The sequence below is a fragment of the Dermacentor silvarum genome, chromosome 11 (assembly GCF_013339745.2).
Source record: "Dermacentor silvarum isolate Dsil-2018 chromosome 11, BIME_Dsil_1.4, whole genome shotgun sequence".
Lineage (NCBI taxonomy): Eukaryota > Metazoa > Arthropoda > Arachnida > Ixodida > Ixodidae > Dermacentor > Dermacentor silvarum.
The window spans coordinates 106,307,936-106,321,460 of NC_051164.1; the positions used below are offsets into that span (position 1 = coordinate 106,307,936).

General features: G+C 42.3%; 1 protein-coding gene across 2 annotated transcripts in view; it reads right to left on the minus strand.

Annotated features, from left to right (window-relative positions):
- Window positions 1-13,525, minus strand: part of LOC119432897 (kinesin-like protein KIF21A) — an 84,919-nt gene that overhangs the window by 23,747 nt on the left and 47,647 nt on the right. For both annotated transcript variants that reach the window (XM_049658993.1, XM_037700051.2), the window contains exons 13-23: window positions 13,101-13,207; window positions 11,424-11,612; window positions 10,078-10,283; window positions 7,369-7,618; window positions 6,002-6,066; window positions 5,870-5,938; window positions 5,216-5,287; window positions 3,489-3,701; window positions 2,865-3,024; window positions 1,188-1,227; window positions 19-73 (exon numbers count right to left, since the gene is read on the minus strand). In XM_049658993.1, coding sequence (XP_049514950.1) covers window positions 19-73; window positions 1,188-1,227; window positions 2,865-3,024; window positions 3,489-3,701; window positions 5,216-5,287; window positions 5,870-5,938; window positions 6,002-6,066; window positions 7,369-7,618; window positions 10,078-10,283; window positions 11,424-11,612; window positions 13,101-13,207 — 1,426 coding nt within the window. The remainder of the gene's footprint in view (window positions 1-18; window positions 74-1,187; window positions 1,228-2,864; window positions 3,025-3,488; window positions 3,702-5,215; window positions 5,288-5,869; window positions 5,939-6,001; window positions 6,067-7,368; window positions 7,619-10,077; window positions 10,284-11,423; window positions 11,613-13,100; window positions 13,208-13,525) is intronic.

Below are 13,525 nucleotides of genomic sequence, written 5' to 3' on the forward strand. Positions count from 1 at the left end.
ATGGTTTACCATACTTGCCTTACTCCTCGCAAATGTTGCTGTCGTGCACTGGGATTGAGCATCGGATGTTGACCTGTTGCAAGAACAAGAAAAAAACAGTATTTTTCTGAACACTACAATAATGATGGTATTCCAATGCAGGAAAGAAAAATGAAACTGTCAGCTGATGTCAATGAAATTTAGTTTCAAATGCTACAATCTACAATGACCTGTGTGTTTATTCCAACTACTCTAAAAAAATTGTGCTCACCGCTGCTTTGTTTTCATTCACACTTGGTAATAAGATCGCACTGCATGGTTTGCATCGTTCAGTAAAACTACTTGGCAATGTACGACTACATTTTTTTTTAGCAGCCCAAAAATGGCAAGACAATCTGATGTTTCTGCCGTGGCTCTTTTCAGATGGCAAAGTGTGCATATACTACAAATAAGGTATAGTTGTTTTTGGATGAACCATGCCAGCAAAAATGCGAACTGCTTCTTTTAACAGTGTGGATGTCTCAGTGATAATGGTCCTGGAATCATCGCTGCTGCAGCTGAAATAGACTGCCTACTGGGTGATGTGTGCACGGGTGTTTGTGGGCAAATACATAACAGCAAGAGTTATTGCATTTATATGTTCTTGCCTACATCTTTCATTTTATTTTATTTATTAGAACATACTGCAGCCCAGAAAGTGCTACTGCAGGAGTGGTTACAGAACCCAAGGTTTCAGAAGTTTGTCTAAAACACTGTATTAATTAAGCAACACAACAGGAGATTACACAAAAAATGAAAATGGCTACGAAGCTACATTGCCATCAAGTGTGGTCAAAAATTAATTTATTAGAAAAGAACGGATCTGCCTGTTAAAGGATTTTAGAGAGTAAAATGTAGTTTATTATTACAAGGGTGAAATTGCTCCCGGTTAACCTAACTGCCGATCCAAGATTTTAGCAGTCGAACAAAGTTACATCTAACATGATGATGCCTTCATTACCTGTAATCGGCAACAAACATTGTTAGATCTTGTTATTCGTTATATCCGTGTTCATGAAGTTTTACTGTATTTGTTACTTGGAAGATAACATCAATTATAGAGTACACAAACTTCCAAGAAATTATTTCTTGAGAAGGAGAGAACAGGTCTCTCTCTTGCTTACAAAGAACTTGTCTTGGCTTGCAGAAAGGCAGGAAGGAGCACTTACATGTCGGTTGGTGATGATGACCTCGTGCTGGGAGCACTCTCTGAAAAAGGCAACAAATATGTGACCATTAGCTTAGACAGCCAGTCGGTAATTTGTCCCTTCGCTTGTCTTTGCACTATGTGCTTAAATATTGACATATTTACATTGTTTATCTTTTTCCGAAGACCATATCTTGCTGTCTAACCAACCTTACAACGTTACACTGTTAGGGCGCAAGACGTGCCTACAATTTCCGCGTGCCGAATACCCAGCGTCACTTCGGCTGAGCACTCCATTAAAAATACTTGAAGATACTTTTTGCGCTAGTGCTCCTTGCTTTTAAAGCCATGACTGACGCAATGCCAGAGCAGCTGACGCCGAGGAGAACGCTCGCTAGCTTTACGAGTCTAGGGCTACTAGGGCACTCAACAACCCCATCAGAGTAAGCAGCGGCTCCGCGGTTAACGAAACAGCGCATGTATAGGGTTTGCCTACATCTTTCTTAACAATGTACTGCGCGATTAATTTCCAACTGGATTAGATTGGGTTGGATTCTTTTTGCCGATGTGGCCTGACAAAGCGCTGGACGCGCATAGAAACGGGACACAAGTGCAATTTCAGGGAGATTTTCTTGTCAACCATACAACCGGGAGAAATATTCCAAATCCGGGAGTCTCTCGGGTAATCCGGGAGACTTGGCAGGTATGCGACCATGAAATATGGGGGAAGGGTGTTCCAACACATTGAATGTGGGTTATATGTGAATTTTTGCCTTTAGGTGTTGCTTCACGGCAGCGTGAATGTCGCCTTTTATTACGACTTCACGGCATTGCATGCACGCTGCTGTAAAGCTGCACTATCAGGCGAAAGTCGTGCTGCCGTGAAGCCACACTTAAAGGCGAAATTCGCGTATAAGGCGGGGGGGGGGGGGGGGGGGGGTGACTTCGAGGCTAAAGACTCTGGGAAAAAGTCTCGCCTTATATTCAAATAAATACAGTACATCAATATTCGTTATAAGCATATACATTCTTTACACATTGAACATCAGCAAGAAAATGTCACATTTGCTTCATTACACCTGATCATTTATATTTGTGCTCAATAAATAGAGGTTCAATTGTATTTAGAAAGCTTGTACAGTTGTGACTGAAAAATGTTATGGTGTAGTACGTCATAATTTTTGTCATTAAGCATGTCCAGAGAGAAGATAAGGAGAAATGTTTACATTGAGAGCCATAACCATGTAACCTGCTACATGCAAAGTTCTACGGCATAAAATTGCATGCTTGCCACATACTGCATCATAATTATAATTACATCAAAGTGCAACATGCCAGCACTGAGCTGTCAGTTTCCGGGTATGGCTAGTCCCAAATTTGTTTTGGTACTTGAATCATTGCGACTGAACTTTCAACATGTATGTAAGCATAAGTAACTAACACTATGAATTCTGATTAATTCACTTGCAGGCCCCGCTTGGGTACCACACCTCGGTTATTGCAAGCATTGGATGCAAAAAACAATGAAAATCTTATGAGAATGAGAGGTACATCTTTCTCCTTTTAATTATCTGCTACAAATTTGCATCTCCAGGGGATGAATGCACAATTCTACCAAGGCAGAGAGAGCTGCAGGCATCTTGAGCCCAAAACATTCGTCACAAATCGAGGCTGGTTGCATCGCATAACACCCACTCACCCGGTTCCTCCGACCAGCTGGGTGGTGCCAAGGTCTCGAGCTGCATCTGGTTCATGGTATGCTGCAGCAGGTTCTGGTGAATGGCATCGCTAGCCTCCACCTGTTCCAGCCTGGCCTCCAACTCCTGGACCTTGCTCTTGCTCTGCGCTGCCTGAAGACTCTGGGAAGCATAAGACACGATCCAAGACACCTAAGTACTTAAAAGCAAATGCACACCAAAGGACAAGTAGACGCACAGAGCACAACATCCTGCCTACAACAATTTGGCAAACTACAGTGTGCCAGTGATGAGGGCATGGTCATGACAACAGGACTCGGTATGGTCATCAGCAGGCAGATTTAATTCCATGGTTTACTTACGCTTAAAGGAATAACTTTATATAGTGCAGTCATCACAGCAGTTCTAGACAACACTAAAGGCAGCTTAACATAAACATAAGACTGCCCTGTGCTGCAACATGATGGCTAATGTATGTGGCATTACAACAGTGCATGTTCCATACATTTTACCACGAATTCGCTTTTTATTGCTTCTCAGCCTCCATAGCTATCTGCTAGAACTAAATCATTAGTGACATGTTTCTGTGACAACCTTGGTGGCGTGCAGAGTAAATTGCCGTTTACCTGGTTTATTGCCATGTGCAACAGCTTGTCAACCAGGTAGCGAGATTGTGTGTCCACCATGCCATCGAGAACGGTGTCCAGTTCCAGGCATTCAGTATCATCTTTGGTTTCCTCAACTTGGAGGATGTTAGCTTGGCACTCCCGGATGTTCTCGTTCAGGTAATCCAGATTTGCCCTCATGTTCTCAATCTGATCGTCCCAGTCCCGGATGTCCTGCATACAATGAAAGGAAAGTAGAATTTACAGCAAGTGTTTTCTCTTCAAAGAAAACAACGGTACAGAAAAGAAAATGTAAGCAAAGGATAGTTAAACTAAGGTGGTAGATTAACACTTGCTGAAGCAACAAATAATGACACTATTACTGCAAACATAATTTTGCGATGACGGGAAGCAAAGACAAATTGGAATGCCATGTTTAAAACTGGGAACCCAAGCACTTTGGGAACCCAAAGAAATAGTGGGCCATGATTTCACATGCACAGGACCCAATGCAGCTCTGAAGTCTCAGGTTTGAATCAACATTAAAATTGAATTCTGTGATTGCTAAAACTATGATCTGATCATGAGGCATGTTTAATGAGACCACATGAGACCACAGTTTAATGTGCATCTAAATATAAGTACACAAACATTTTTGCATTCCGCTCCCATAAAAATATGGCCACTGCGCATGGAATTGAACCCGCGACTTCGAGCTCAGCAGTGCAATGCCATAGACACTGGGCTACTGCAGCAGGTGTTTGCATACTTGAAACACCAAAAATTTTGAGAAATAGCATGGGTTCTCAATCTGCTTTATTTTGCACGATAGCCAAGATGGACCGAACAGGGTTCCCATTTTTTTCCCCTTATCTCCACAAAGCTCAGTCCAACATTTTTGATACGCGGAGTTTGATGTCTCAAAATTTAGATATAAGCACAATAACCTTTATGCAAAGCCCGTAGTTTTGTTTTCGGTACGCTCGATTTCAGTTACGGATAGTTCAGTAAACTATTAACTAATTATGCCAATTTTTACTAAAATTAATGTTCACTGATTTTTCTTTTTTTTTTCTTGTGTGTGCAAATGTATTCTCCATGGCAAAATTAAGACAAACAAGTTCTAATTTTCCTTGATGTGGAATAGTGTTCGAGCTTTCTGGGGTTGTATACCGATTTCTTTCTTACAGTTCGTATAAACTGGTATTTTCTTCTGCAGTTTTGCATAGGCCTTTATTTTCTCTCCTGAAGCACCTCATGTACTTCAGCAGAGAATTCTAAAGCTTAGCAGCTCTTCCGTACTCAAGAGTGGCACACCAAAAATTGTTTAGGGGTCTCATACTTTGGATCCATAATTTTTAAGCTATTAGGTGAACAAGCGGTAAAAGCTAGTTTAATGTCAGTTATTCCAAGAATGAGATCAGGATAAGATACTAAATAATTTCATATGGCAACTTCTACAAAGCTTTCCGAAAAAGCATAAAATTTATGAAAAATAAGAAATAGTCAGTAATGCCACATTACGAGATCGTTGCACTTGTGATTAAAGTGAAAAACGAAGGTTCAGCTTTCCATTGCCATTTTTGCTGCAAATACTTTTTTTTCTTTGTTTTTGATACTAGCTGATAAGTTATCAGTACTGAAGTAGATAAGGTCAAGGGCTGCTCCAGAAACGGAAAAACACGCCATCCTTAAAATACTGCACAAGATTTCATAAAAATGAACAGAATATAAAAAGTGTAGCTTACTCTTCCAGCTTGACATGCTCTGTCTCGCTTCCGCACCATTTTTTCCAGGTAGCGTGTTAGTTTCTCTCGTTCCTAAAAAAACACAGACGAATGGGCTCAATCTAAAACAGCTCAGTCAGCACAAATGCAAGTCACAAGAAGCCTCGCAAAGATTAAGGTGCCGCCAAAACAATGCTGCAGATATGTTTGCACTGTTGGAATCGTCACAACTATATCACAATACATTTGATGCAGTTCTGATCCAATTCAAATGCTGGAGTCCTGTTCCTCCTCCAAGCTCTAAAAGAAAAATACTCCTAATAAAACTGCACATTCTACAGCATCGGTGCATGGTGTAATTCATTATATGCAAAGATAGCACGACTGCTTAAAAGCAATATACCGAGTGCTACAGTCACTATTATTTTTCTAACAAAGTAACTTTGCACTGCCCTTTGCATGTACCACGACTTTTAGAATGTCCATGCTTGTATTCTTGCATTAAATACCCTCAGTTTTTCAAAGCAAATCACCAGAGAACTCCAGAGAATTAAGAGTGACCAGTCGAATGTGCAAGAAGATATATTGCACACCAACTGTACTCAATGGCCAAGTGAGAAGCTTACAATTTTACAAAAAACAAAACCAAAAAAAACAGTCAATTGTGAAGCTCACCAAGAGTGATCGCTCCATGTCTTTCTCTAAGGTGTAGACACTTTGCTTTGTCAAGACCAGCTTGTCAATCTGCAAATGAAAAATCAGTGCTATCACACTCTGTCTCTGTCATAATGCTACATCAAGACTTACATTCTTCTCAAGTGTCTGCCACCTCTGCTTAGCGGCTTTCGGAGAGAACAGGGCCTTCCGTACAGCTGCAATGAACGCATACGGTGTTGTAGCACCAGAAATTAAATGATGGTAGTAGCTGATAAATGAATGCAGTTTCTGGTAGGCCAAATGGGTTCATAAAAATTTTTTTTTTTTTTTTTTTTTTTTTTTGTAAGCAGCAGAGTTTACCCCAGAATGACCAAAAACCATTCCCCATCACCTTTATTTATGGCCATGGAGAGTTCCGTATTTTTGTGTGTATAGCCCCCACCAAAAATTAAAGTCGGGGTGTGGGCTATATGCGAATTTTGCCTTGAGGTGCACCTTCATGGCAGTGTGTGTCGCACTGCTTTAATGTTTTAATGCTTTAATGTTTCGTTATCTCCTAGGGAACCCCACCCTCTCCCCACCCCTGTGAGTTAAAGCTCCCTTCTCCCTTCCTTCATGCTCGCCCATTCTCTTTACAGGTTGCCATTTTGAGTTTAGTAGTTAGCAAATCATGGAGGAAGGAAAGAACCTTCCTCCATGGTGAATAGTGCATACAGTGCCAGAGCAAATCGTGCTTGCAGACTGCATATCAATGTGATCATACGTCACACGTTCCCGCAGCACTCCCTCGGTCCGGGCAAAATGCTTCACAATACGACGAAAATGCCAAATCACTGATGGGATTTTTGGCTTGGTCGTGTTTGCTCCATCGCCATTGCCCATGCAAGGGCTGCTCCATCTGCGCTGTCATCATTCGTCGATTCATCCATCATCACGTCCATAGTGTAAATCCATCTTTAACTAGCCGCGCCGAAGTGGAGGAGAGGGGGAACAGACAACTGGCTGAAGATATGTTGTGGACAAGTTGCACTTCCATGAATAGAGACTTTTTGAAAACATGTGAGCATTGTTCTATGCACTTATTTTATTTCTGCAAGTTATAATCACTTGTCTGTCCCGTCTCTTGCGCTATTTGATTTTACTTCATCAAAAATTAAACACCTTTATTTTATCTTCCAATAATCAACCTACTACTGCGAAATCAACAAAAAATAGAGTTCTTCAAGAATACTTCAACAATCTACTTTGATTCAGCGTTTCTCTTTAGTGTCCCTTTACCGTAACACCCAAAGCATGGTACATGAGCACTTTTGCATTCCACCCACATCGGAATGAAGCCACCCCCGCAAGCTCGCACTTGATAGTGTAACACCGTAGTGGCACCTAAGCCTCCGCAGCAGGTGCAGAGAAATCCGAAACGACCACGTTCCCAACATAACAAACAAATCGCTAGGGTAGCCCTCTTAAACTGCACACCTCAGCCATCTGAAGTGTGCACACACTGTTGGTTACCCTACCTGGGTTCTGCTGTGGGACGCGGCCAGCAACACGCTGCGACATGGGCCGTGCCTGGCGGCGCAGGGCGGCCATCTCCTCGTGGCGTCGCTTCAGGACCGTTTCCTTGGTGCGATTCTGAGCCTCAAGGGAGCGGATTCTGTTCTCCTGCTGACGGCTCTCCTTAAGCATCTGCGCTATCTGCCGATTGCGGCGCTTCTCAGCCTCCTGGTGTCGACGGCTCTCCTCTTTCATCTTGGTCACCAGGGCCACCTGCAGAGAGGAACAACAAACCCCTTTCAAGATTTGCAGGGCACACAACTCGAGCCAAGATCCCTGGCAGGAAAAAGCCCTCCGCGTGCATTTGTTAATGCACAGATTAGGAACTGAGGAGAATAAGGCCATGTAGCAATTTTTTTTACCATAACAATGTTCTCAAAACACTATGGCTAAACTTAGAGATAACAAAGTTGGCAAGATTGGCACTTTACTTCGTCATATCGAAATTGGACCTTTTATGCAAATAAGTACAGTCGCTGACATATCTTTCCTGCACGGAAGGGGCCTTAAAGCTTTTTACATTCATCGCGCAATCGGAAAGAGAAACAAATTTCATGATGGAAAAGTCATTCTTTTGAATTTGTGAGTCCGTGACCAAAGATTCGCTTTCATGCCATGTCGATGATGTCTTTACATCGACTTTGCGTCGCCATCCACGCGCGCCTTTCCACTCTTCCGAAACATGAGTCCGACAAGCACCGACGAAGAAAGGGGTGGAAGGAGAAAGACTGGAGAAAGTGCGAGAGGGTGTGACTGCGACGAAGTCGTGTTGTGCGGGGTCAGGAAATTCAAGGATTTCAAGAGAAAAAAATAATTCCAGGACTTTCAAGGGCCTTGAAAACTGTACTTTTCAATTTCAAGAGTTTTCAAGTGTTTCAAGGACTTGTGGGCACCCTGCTATGACAACATTATACTACAAGGTTCGCAACAAAGTTATATTGGCAAAAAGTTTGTGCCATCCATTTCTACTTGCTTGGAACAGAGACTGGATTCTAGCAGATGCACAAGGCTCCAGGCTTTGGTAAGGCTGATATAAAAAGCAACATAAATGTCAATACTCTTTATCAGCCTTACGAAAGCGAATTTTTCACAAATTCGTAGTGAGAAAAGGCTTTTAAGAACATACTACAGTCAACGACCGATTTTCCGGACACCTGATTTTTTGGACATGCCCAATAATTCGGACGCCTTCGCGGCACTGCCACATACCCCAAAGAATCAACGTGTAAGAATGTCTGAAACTTACGGACTTTTTGCCATGACTGCAGGCGCGAAAAGGCATTAATCAAAGCCACCACCACTGCCATTTTGGTTATCTCGCCGCCTCGAACTGGCACTATCGCATGCAGATCCACCACCGGCAGCCACCACTGCGACAACGCTAGGCCTGGCTACTTCGACGTTCGCTACCAAGCTTCTTACTGTTCGGTGCCATGTTTTTCATTGAAACAACTCGCTGCTGTTAACAATGGTGCTGACTCCGCCTTTGTAATCCTCGCCAATCGCTTTGAAGCTCTGAAAGCAGGCGCATTGCATAATGCCGGCTCCCAAAAGTCAGCTTCGCTTCTATACAGCAGTGTTACGCAGTGAAGAATACCAAAATTAGGAAGGGGCAATCGTCTTGGGACATGGTATGGTTCTCTTAATTATACAGGCGTGCACCCACCATCTCTTATCACAGTATCAGCAACAGTACACCTAATAAGTGCACTGGCAGGCCTTTAAAGCTTTTTCAGACGTGCCTGTGGCAATTTGAGCCCTTGGGGGCCGTAAAAGGCATGCATTCGCTTTTTCGGACTGCCCGATTTTTCGGACGTTACCTGCAGCCCCTAGGGTGTCCAAAAAGTCGGACGTTGACTTTTGACGTTGACTTTTAACTTTTACATCTTTATTTAAATCGTAGTTCATAGTGCTAGTGCACCATGTGTCTGTTCACACATTGTACATCATGCAATTTATAATATAACTAGGTATTGAATAAAAGGAACCGTGAAGGTTTACGAGAACCCTCAGATGGGTTGTTATAGGCAAGCTACCTCGTTCTGTTTTTGGTTGCACTGTATGCATTAGTACTTTTCTGAACAGTAAACAACTTGTTTAATGCTGCTAATTTTTTTGTACTATTACACGCTGCACCTGCCACCAGAAATGGGAGGCTTAATACACTTTCTCAGAGCTTACTTTATTTATCTGCTCACTCCCTGCATGTCCACAAGGTCCATTTAATGCCTGTGCCACATGGGCGCAGAAAATTACATTATTGTGGTGCGACATGCATACACTTAAGGCATTCAAATCTAATGCCACTTGTGTAGTGCATTCTCACAATTCATTTGGCCACCAAATGTCGTCACGCGCTCCCATGTGAGCAGTTATCACATTAAATAATAAACTCCCACTTGTTTTATAAAAAAATTATTTGAAATGCCACAGAAAATGTTTCCATTAATGTTATTAGAGTTATTTCTTGTACTTTTGCCATCAAAATATATATTTCTTGTGGTATTAAGATTGTCAATTTAACTTGATGTATACACTGCAGCTATCAACACAACATTTAATGTCATTAAATGTGTGCATATAACAGCAACTTCAGGTATAATGACATTAACATCGCACGTATGGCACAGGTACAGAGAAGTAATACGTGCACCCCCCCAAGTACTGCTGACCTTGTTTTTCTTCATGTCGGCCACTTCCTGCTTGAGCTTGCGGACCTGCCGCTCATACTCGCTCTGGTTCTTCATGAGCTTGGCATGCTCACGTTTGGCCGACTGCATCTTCTTAAGCTCGCCTTGCAGATGGCTGAGTTTGCGCTCAAAGTCGTTCTTGATCTTGCGCACTTTCTCGTCGGTGTCCTTTGATGCACCAGCCGAGCCTGCACAGAACGCAGCACACGCAAGTGCCAAGTGACTGTTGCAACCAAGTGCATTCCTGACAATGTTATGGCTGCTGCAACCCAGTACAGGATCATAGCAGGGTGCATGCAGAAAGGGGTGGCGGAAGAGAACAGAGAAGTAGAAAACAATCTTGCATCAATACAAAATAAGATCAAGTGAGGTGGCTTTCAAACAATAAGTATCTTGCATTAACATCATTAGTAAGATTATTTCACTCAACAGAATTTACAGGAAAAAGAGTTCCTAAAACAATTGATTAGAGAGGTTAACTGTATTACCATCTTACAGTGTCATTTCAGGGTGGCATAACAAGGTGAGTATGTCAGAATTTGTGAAGTATTGATATCGAAATGACCGAAATGATCAAAATATCTAAATGAAAAAAAAAAAGAATAAATAAAAAAATAACTTATGTGCCACGTACTGTACTTCCAGTTTAAAGCGAGGACACTGACATTCTCAAGCTTTTTTTTTTTTTTTACTTCCTTAATCCATGCAAACACCGAATACACAGAATGTGAACATGTACGGTGAAATGTTCGAACATGTACTCATTTCTTGGCCCGTATGTGGGGGAACAGAGCTCTTGACAGAACTAGTTGGCCAGACATACTGGAAGTTGACATAATACCAATATATGTCTGGCATTACTTGGCGCCCGTCATGTTGATGTGTCATTATTTTGTCCTTGTTTTTTCGTGCAAACAAGAATGGCACCCGTCTTGTCGATGTGCGCTTCATTGTGACCATTTTCGTTCATAACAATTTGTTGGTTTCATCATAACCGGCGGCCAATTAGAGTTACACAATGGGTGCCAAAAGAAGGAAAGCATAGTCGGAGACTTGGTGGCGTGGAGAAATCAGGAAATTTGCAAACATAAGATAGCATCACCTGGCGACAGAGGCAATTGGAGAGGCCTTTGGCCTGCAGTGGACATAAATAAGCCGATGGTGATGAATACTTATATCAGTACGTGAGAGAAGGTGACACTGGGATCTTTTGGCACTTTTGGAAATTTTAGTGGGTGTAATCATGGCCTAGAAATTTGAAAACCCTTGTTCCGAAAAGCAAAGAAATGGCAAGCCTCCACTGACATGCCATTTTGTAGCCAACTCACTCATGTTGGAGAGAATGCGATCCCTCTCTATCTCAGTCTCGCGTATTTTCTGCTGCAGCTGCATCAGCTTGTCCTCGTAGTGCATGCGCATTGTCTGTAGCCTACGCTGGCTCTGCTCCAGCTGTTCAATGAGCTTCTGCTTGAATGAGATCTCTGTGGTGAGGTTCGCCAGGTCCTTTCCAATCGATTCTGCATGAAACAGAACACACATAAGGAAGAAGCATGGTTGATAAAGATACGAAATGTGATGCACTAAGCATTAGAAAGTTGGCTCAGACTAGTTGAGTCTTCACTTGCAGAGAACCGAGCTTGTTGGTACGTTAACTCAGAAATGCACATTCATGTGTATTTTTCATGCAGTTTGAGCATACTTGTGCATCTTTAATGGTCCATGAGGGAGTTAGCTCTAGTGACTGTTGCAGCTGATGCGAGAAACCTCATCCATTTTCATAAATATCAGCTGGAATTACTTAAGGGGGATGGGGTGCAAGCAGTATAGTCAAACATAACAGTCACATTTCCATGCAAGATGGAAATGTCTTTGTTATTATCCAATACTCACTATAAGCACATATTTGTTAGAAGCTAATAGACTAGAAAAACATCAAGATTTACTTCATTATATAGAATAATTTGTTAATCCATGTTTGCTGTAGCAAGGACCAATTGTACTTAAGGAAAAAATGCACAGGAAAGCAGAATCACAGAATACATCTAGTATCATACATTTCTGAATCACATCTTGTGTCTTCAAGTGTTCAGTACACAAGGCAAAAGAAATAAGGCAAAGGCAGGACATTAAATATGGTGTTGATTTAAAACGATGCACCCCTTTCTATTTCGCATCTCGAGTTGTCCAACTAGGTGAGCGTGTATGAAATCAGTAGCACTGTCATAAATGTATGCCTTAATATTGAAGACGGGGCGGAGATTTGCTTAGGATTGCAGGGAAACTTTCACACTGCAGGAATGACCAGCTACCACTGAAACTGAAATACCTATTAACTCAATATATTATTCTCCTTAACTTAAAGTAGTTATGGTAAACTGGCTGTCTGGCAGCATATAACACAACTTCATAAAGGCAACAGCTGCAGTTACCATATTTTCCGGTGTATAAGTTTTTCTTTCGTGAATTTTTCGTCGGTTGTCCCCCTTTCCTCCCTTATGCGTGATTCGGCTCACCGTCGCCTGCTTTCACTCGCACATACAGCATGCAGCGCGCGGGGACGATGTTACCACCCTTGGACATTATACGAAACATTGCGGTGACCACGATGGCACAAATGCGCCTGGAGTGTCCATATCATTGCTATTGCAATTACATTGGAATCATCCGAATGGCACGTATATGTTTGCACGTGACCTGCATTCACGAAGTGAAACCTCACTAATTTTTTTTAAATCGCTTACCGAATGAGCAGGTGAGTCTTATACACCGGTGCGACTTATATACGTTTTTCCGGAAGAAAGTGCCATTTGGAGGGGGTGCGACTTATAGACCGGAAAATATGGTACTGCTAACATCACCACCTTGTTCTCCCTAGATATCAGCTTGCAGCACCTTTCACTGCAAGGCACTAGTATTCCTAAAAAGCACCTTGTTCATGATGCCGTATTAGGAGGGACTGAACACCAGCGCCAAAATGGTTGTCCATGGTGCTTTTCCAGCCTTACCATCTTCCTCTAGTTCCTCTGCTTCGGAGTCTGAACTCTCGTTGTTCCCACTGATCTCTGCAGTGTCCTCATCGGCATCAGACTTCTTTTCACTGTCCTCTTCCTCTCTAGAAAAACAAACAAGCAAAAAACAAACCAAAAGTGTCAAGCAGATCGCATGAAATTGTCACAAAGTGACGGTGAAGAATAGAGCTGCCAAAAGCGCTAGTTAAAACTTTATCGAGCAAACTTGTTCCCAGTAAGCAAGCAAGCAACACTCAAAGCACAATGACAGTGGTGAGCACACACATTAGTCATTGAAATCTGGTCAACGAGTCACGTGCGCCGGCTATTTATACATGACTCGTCTAACATTCCAGCATAATCGCTGGTGCTTGCATACGCTCGAGAAGGTACACCAATATTCACGTCGTGTGCACAGTCTG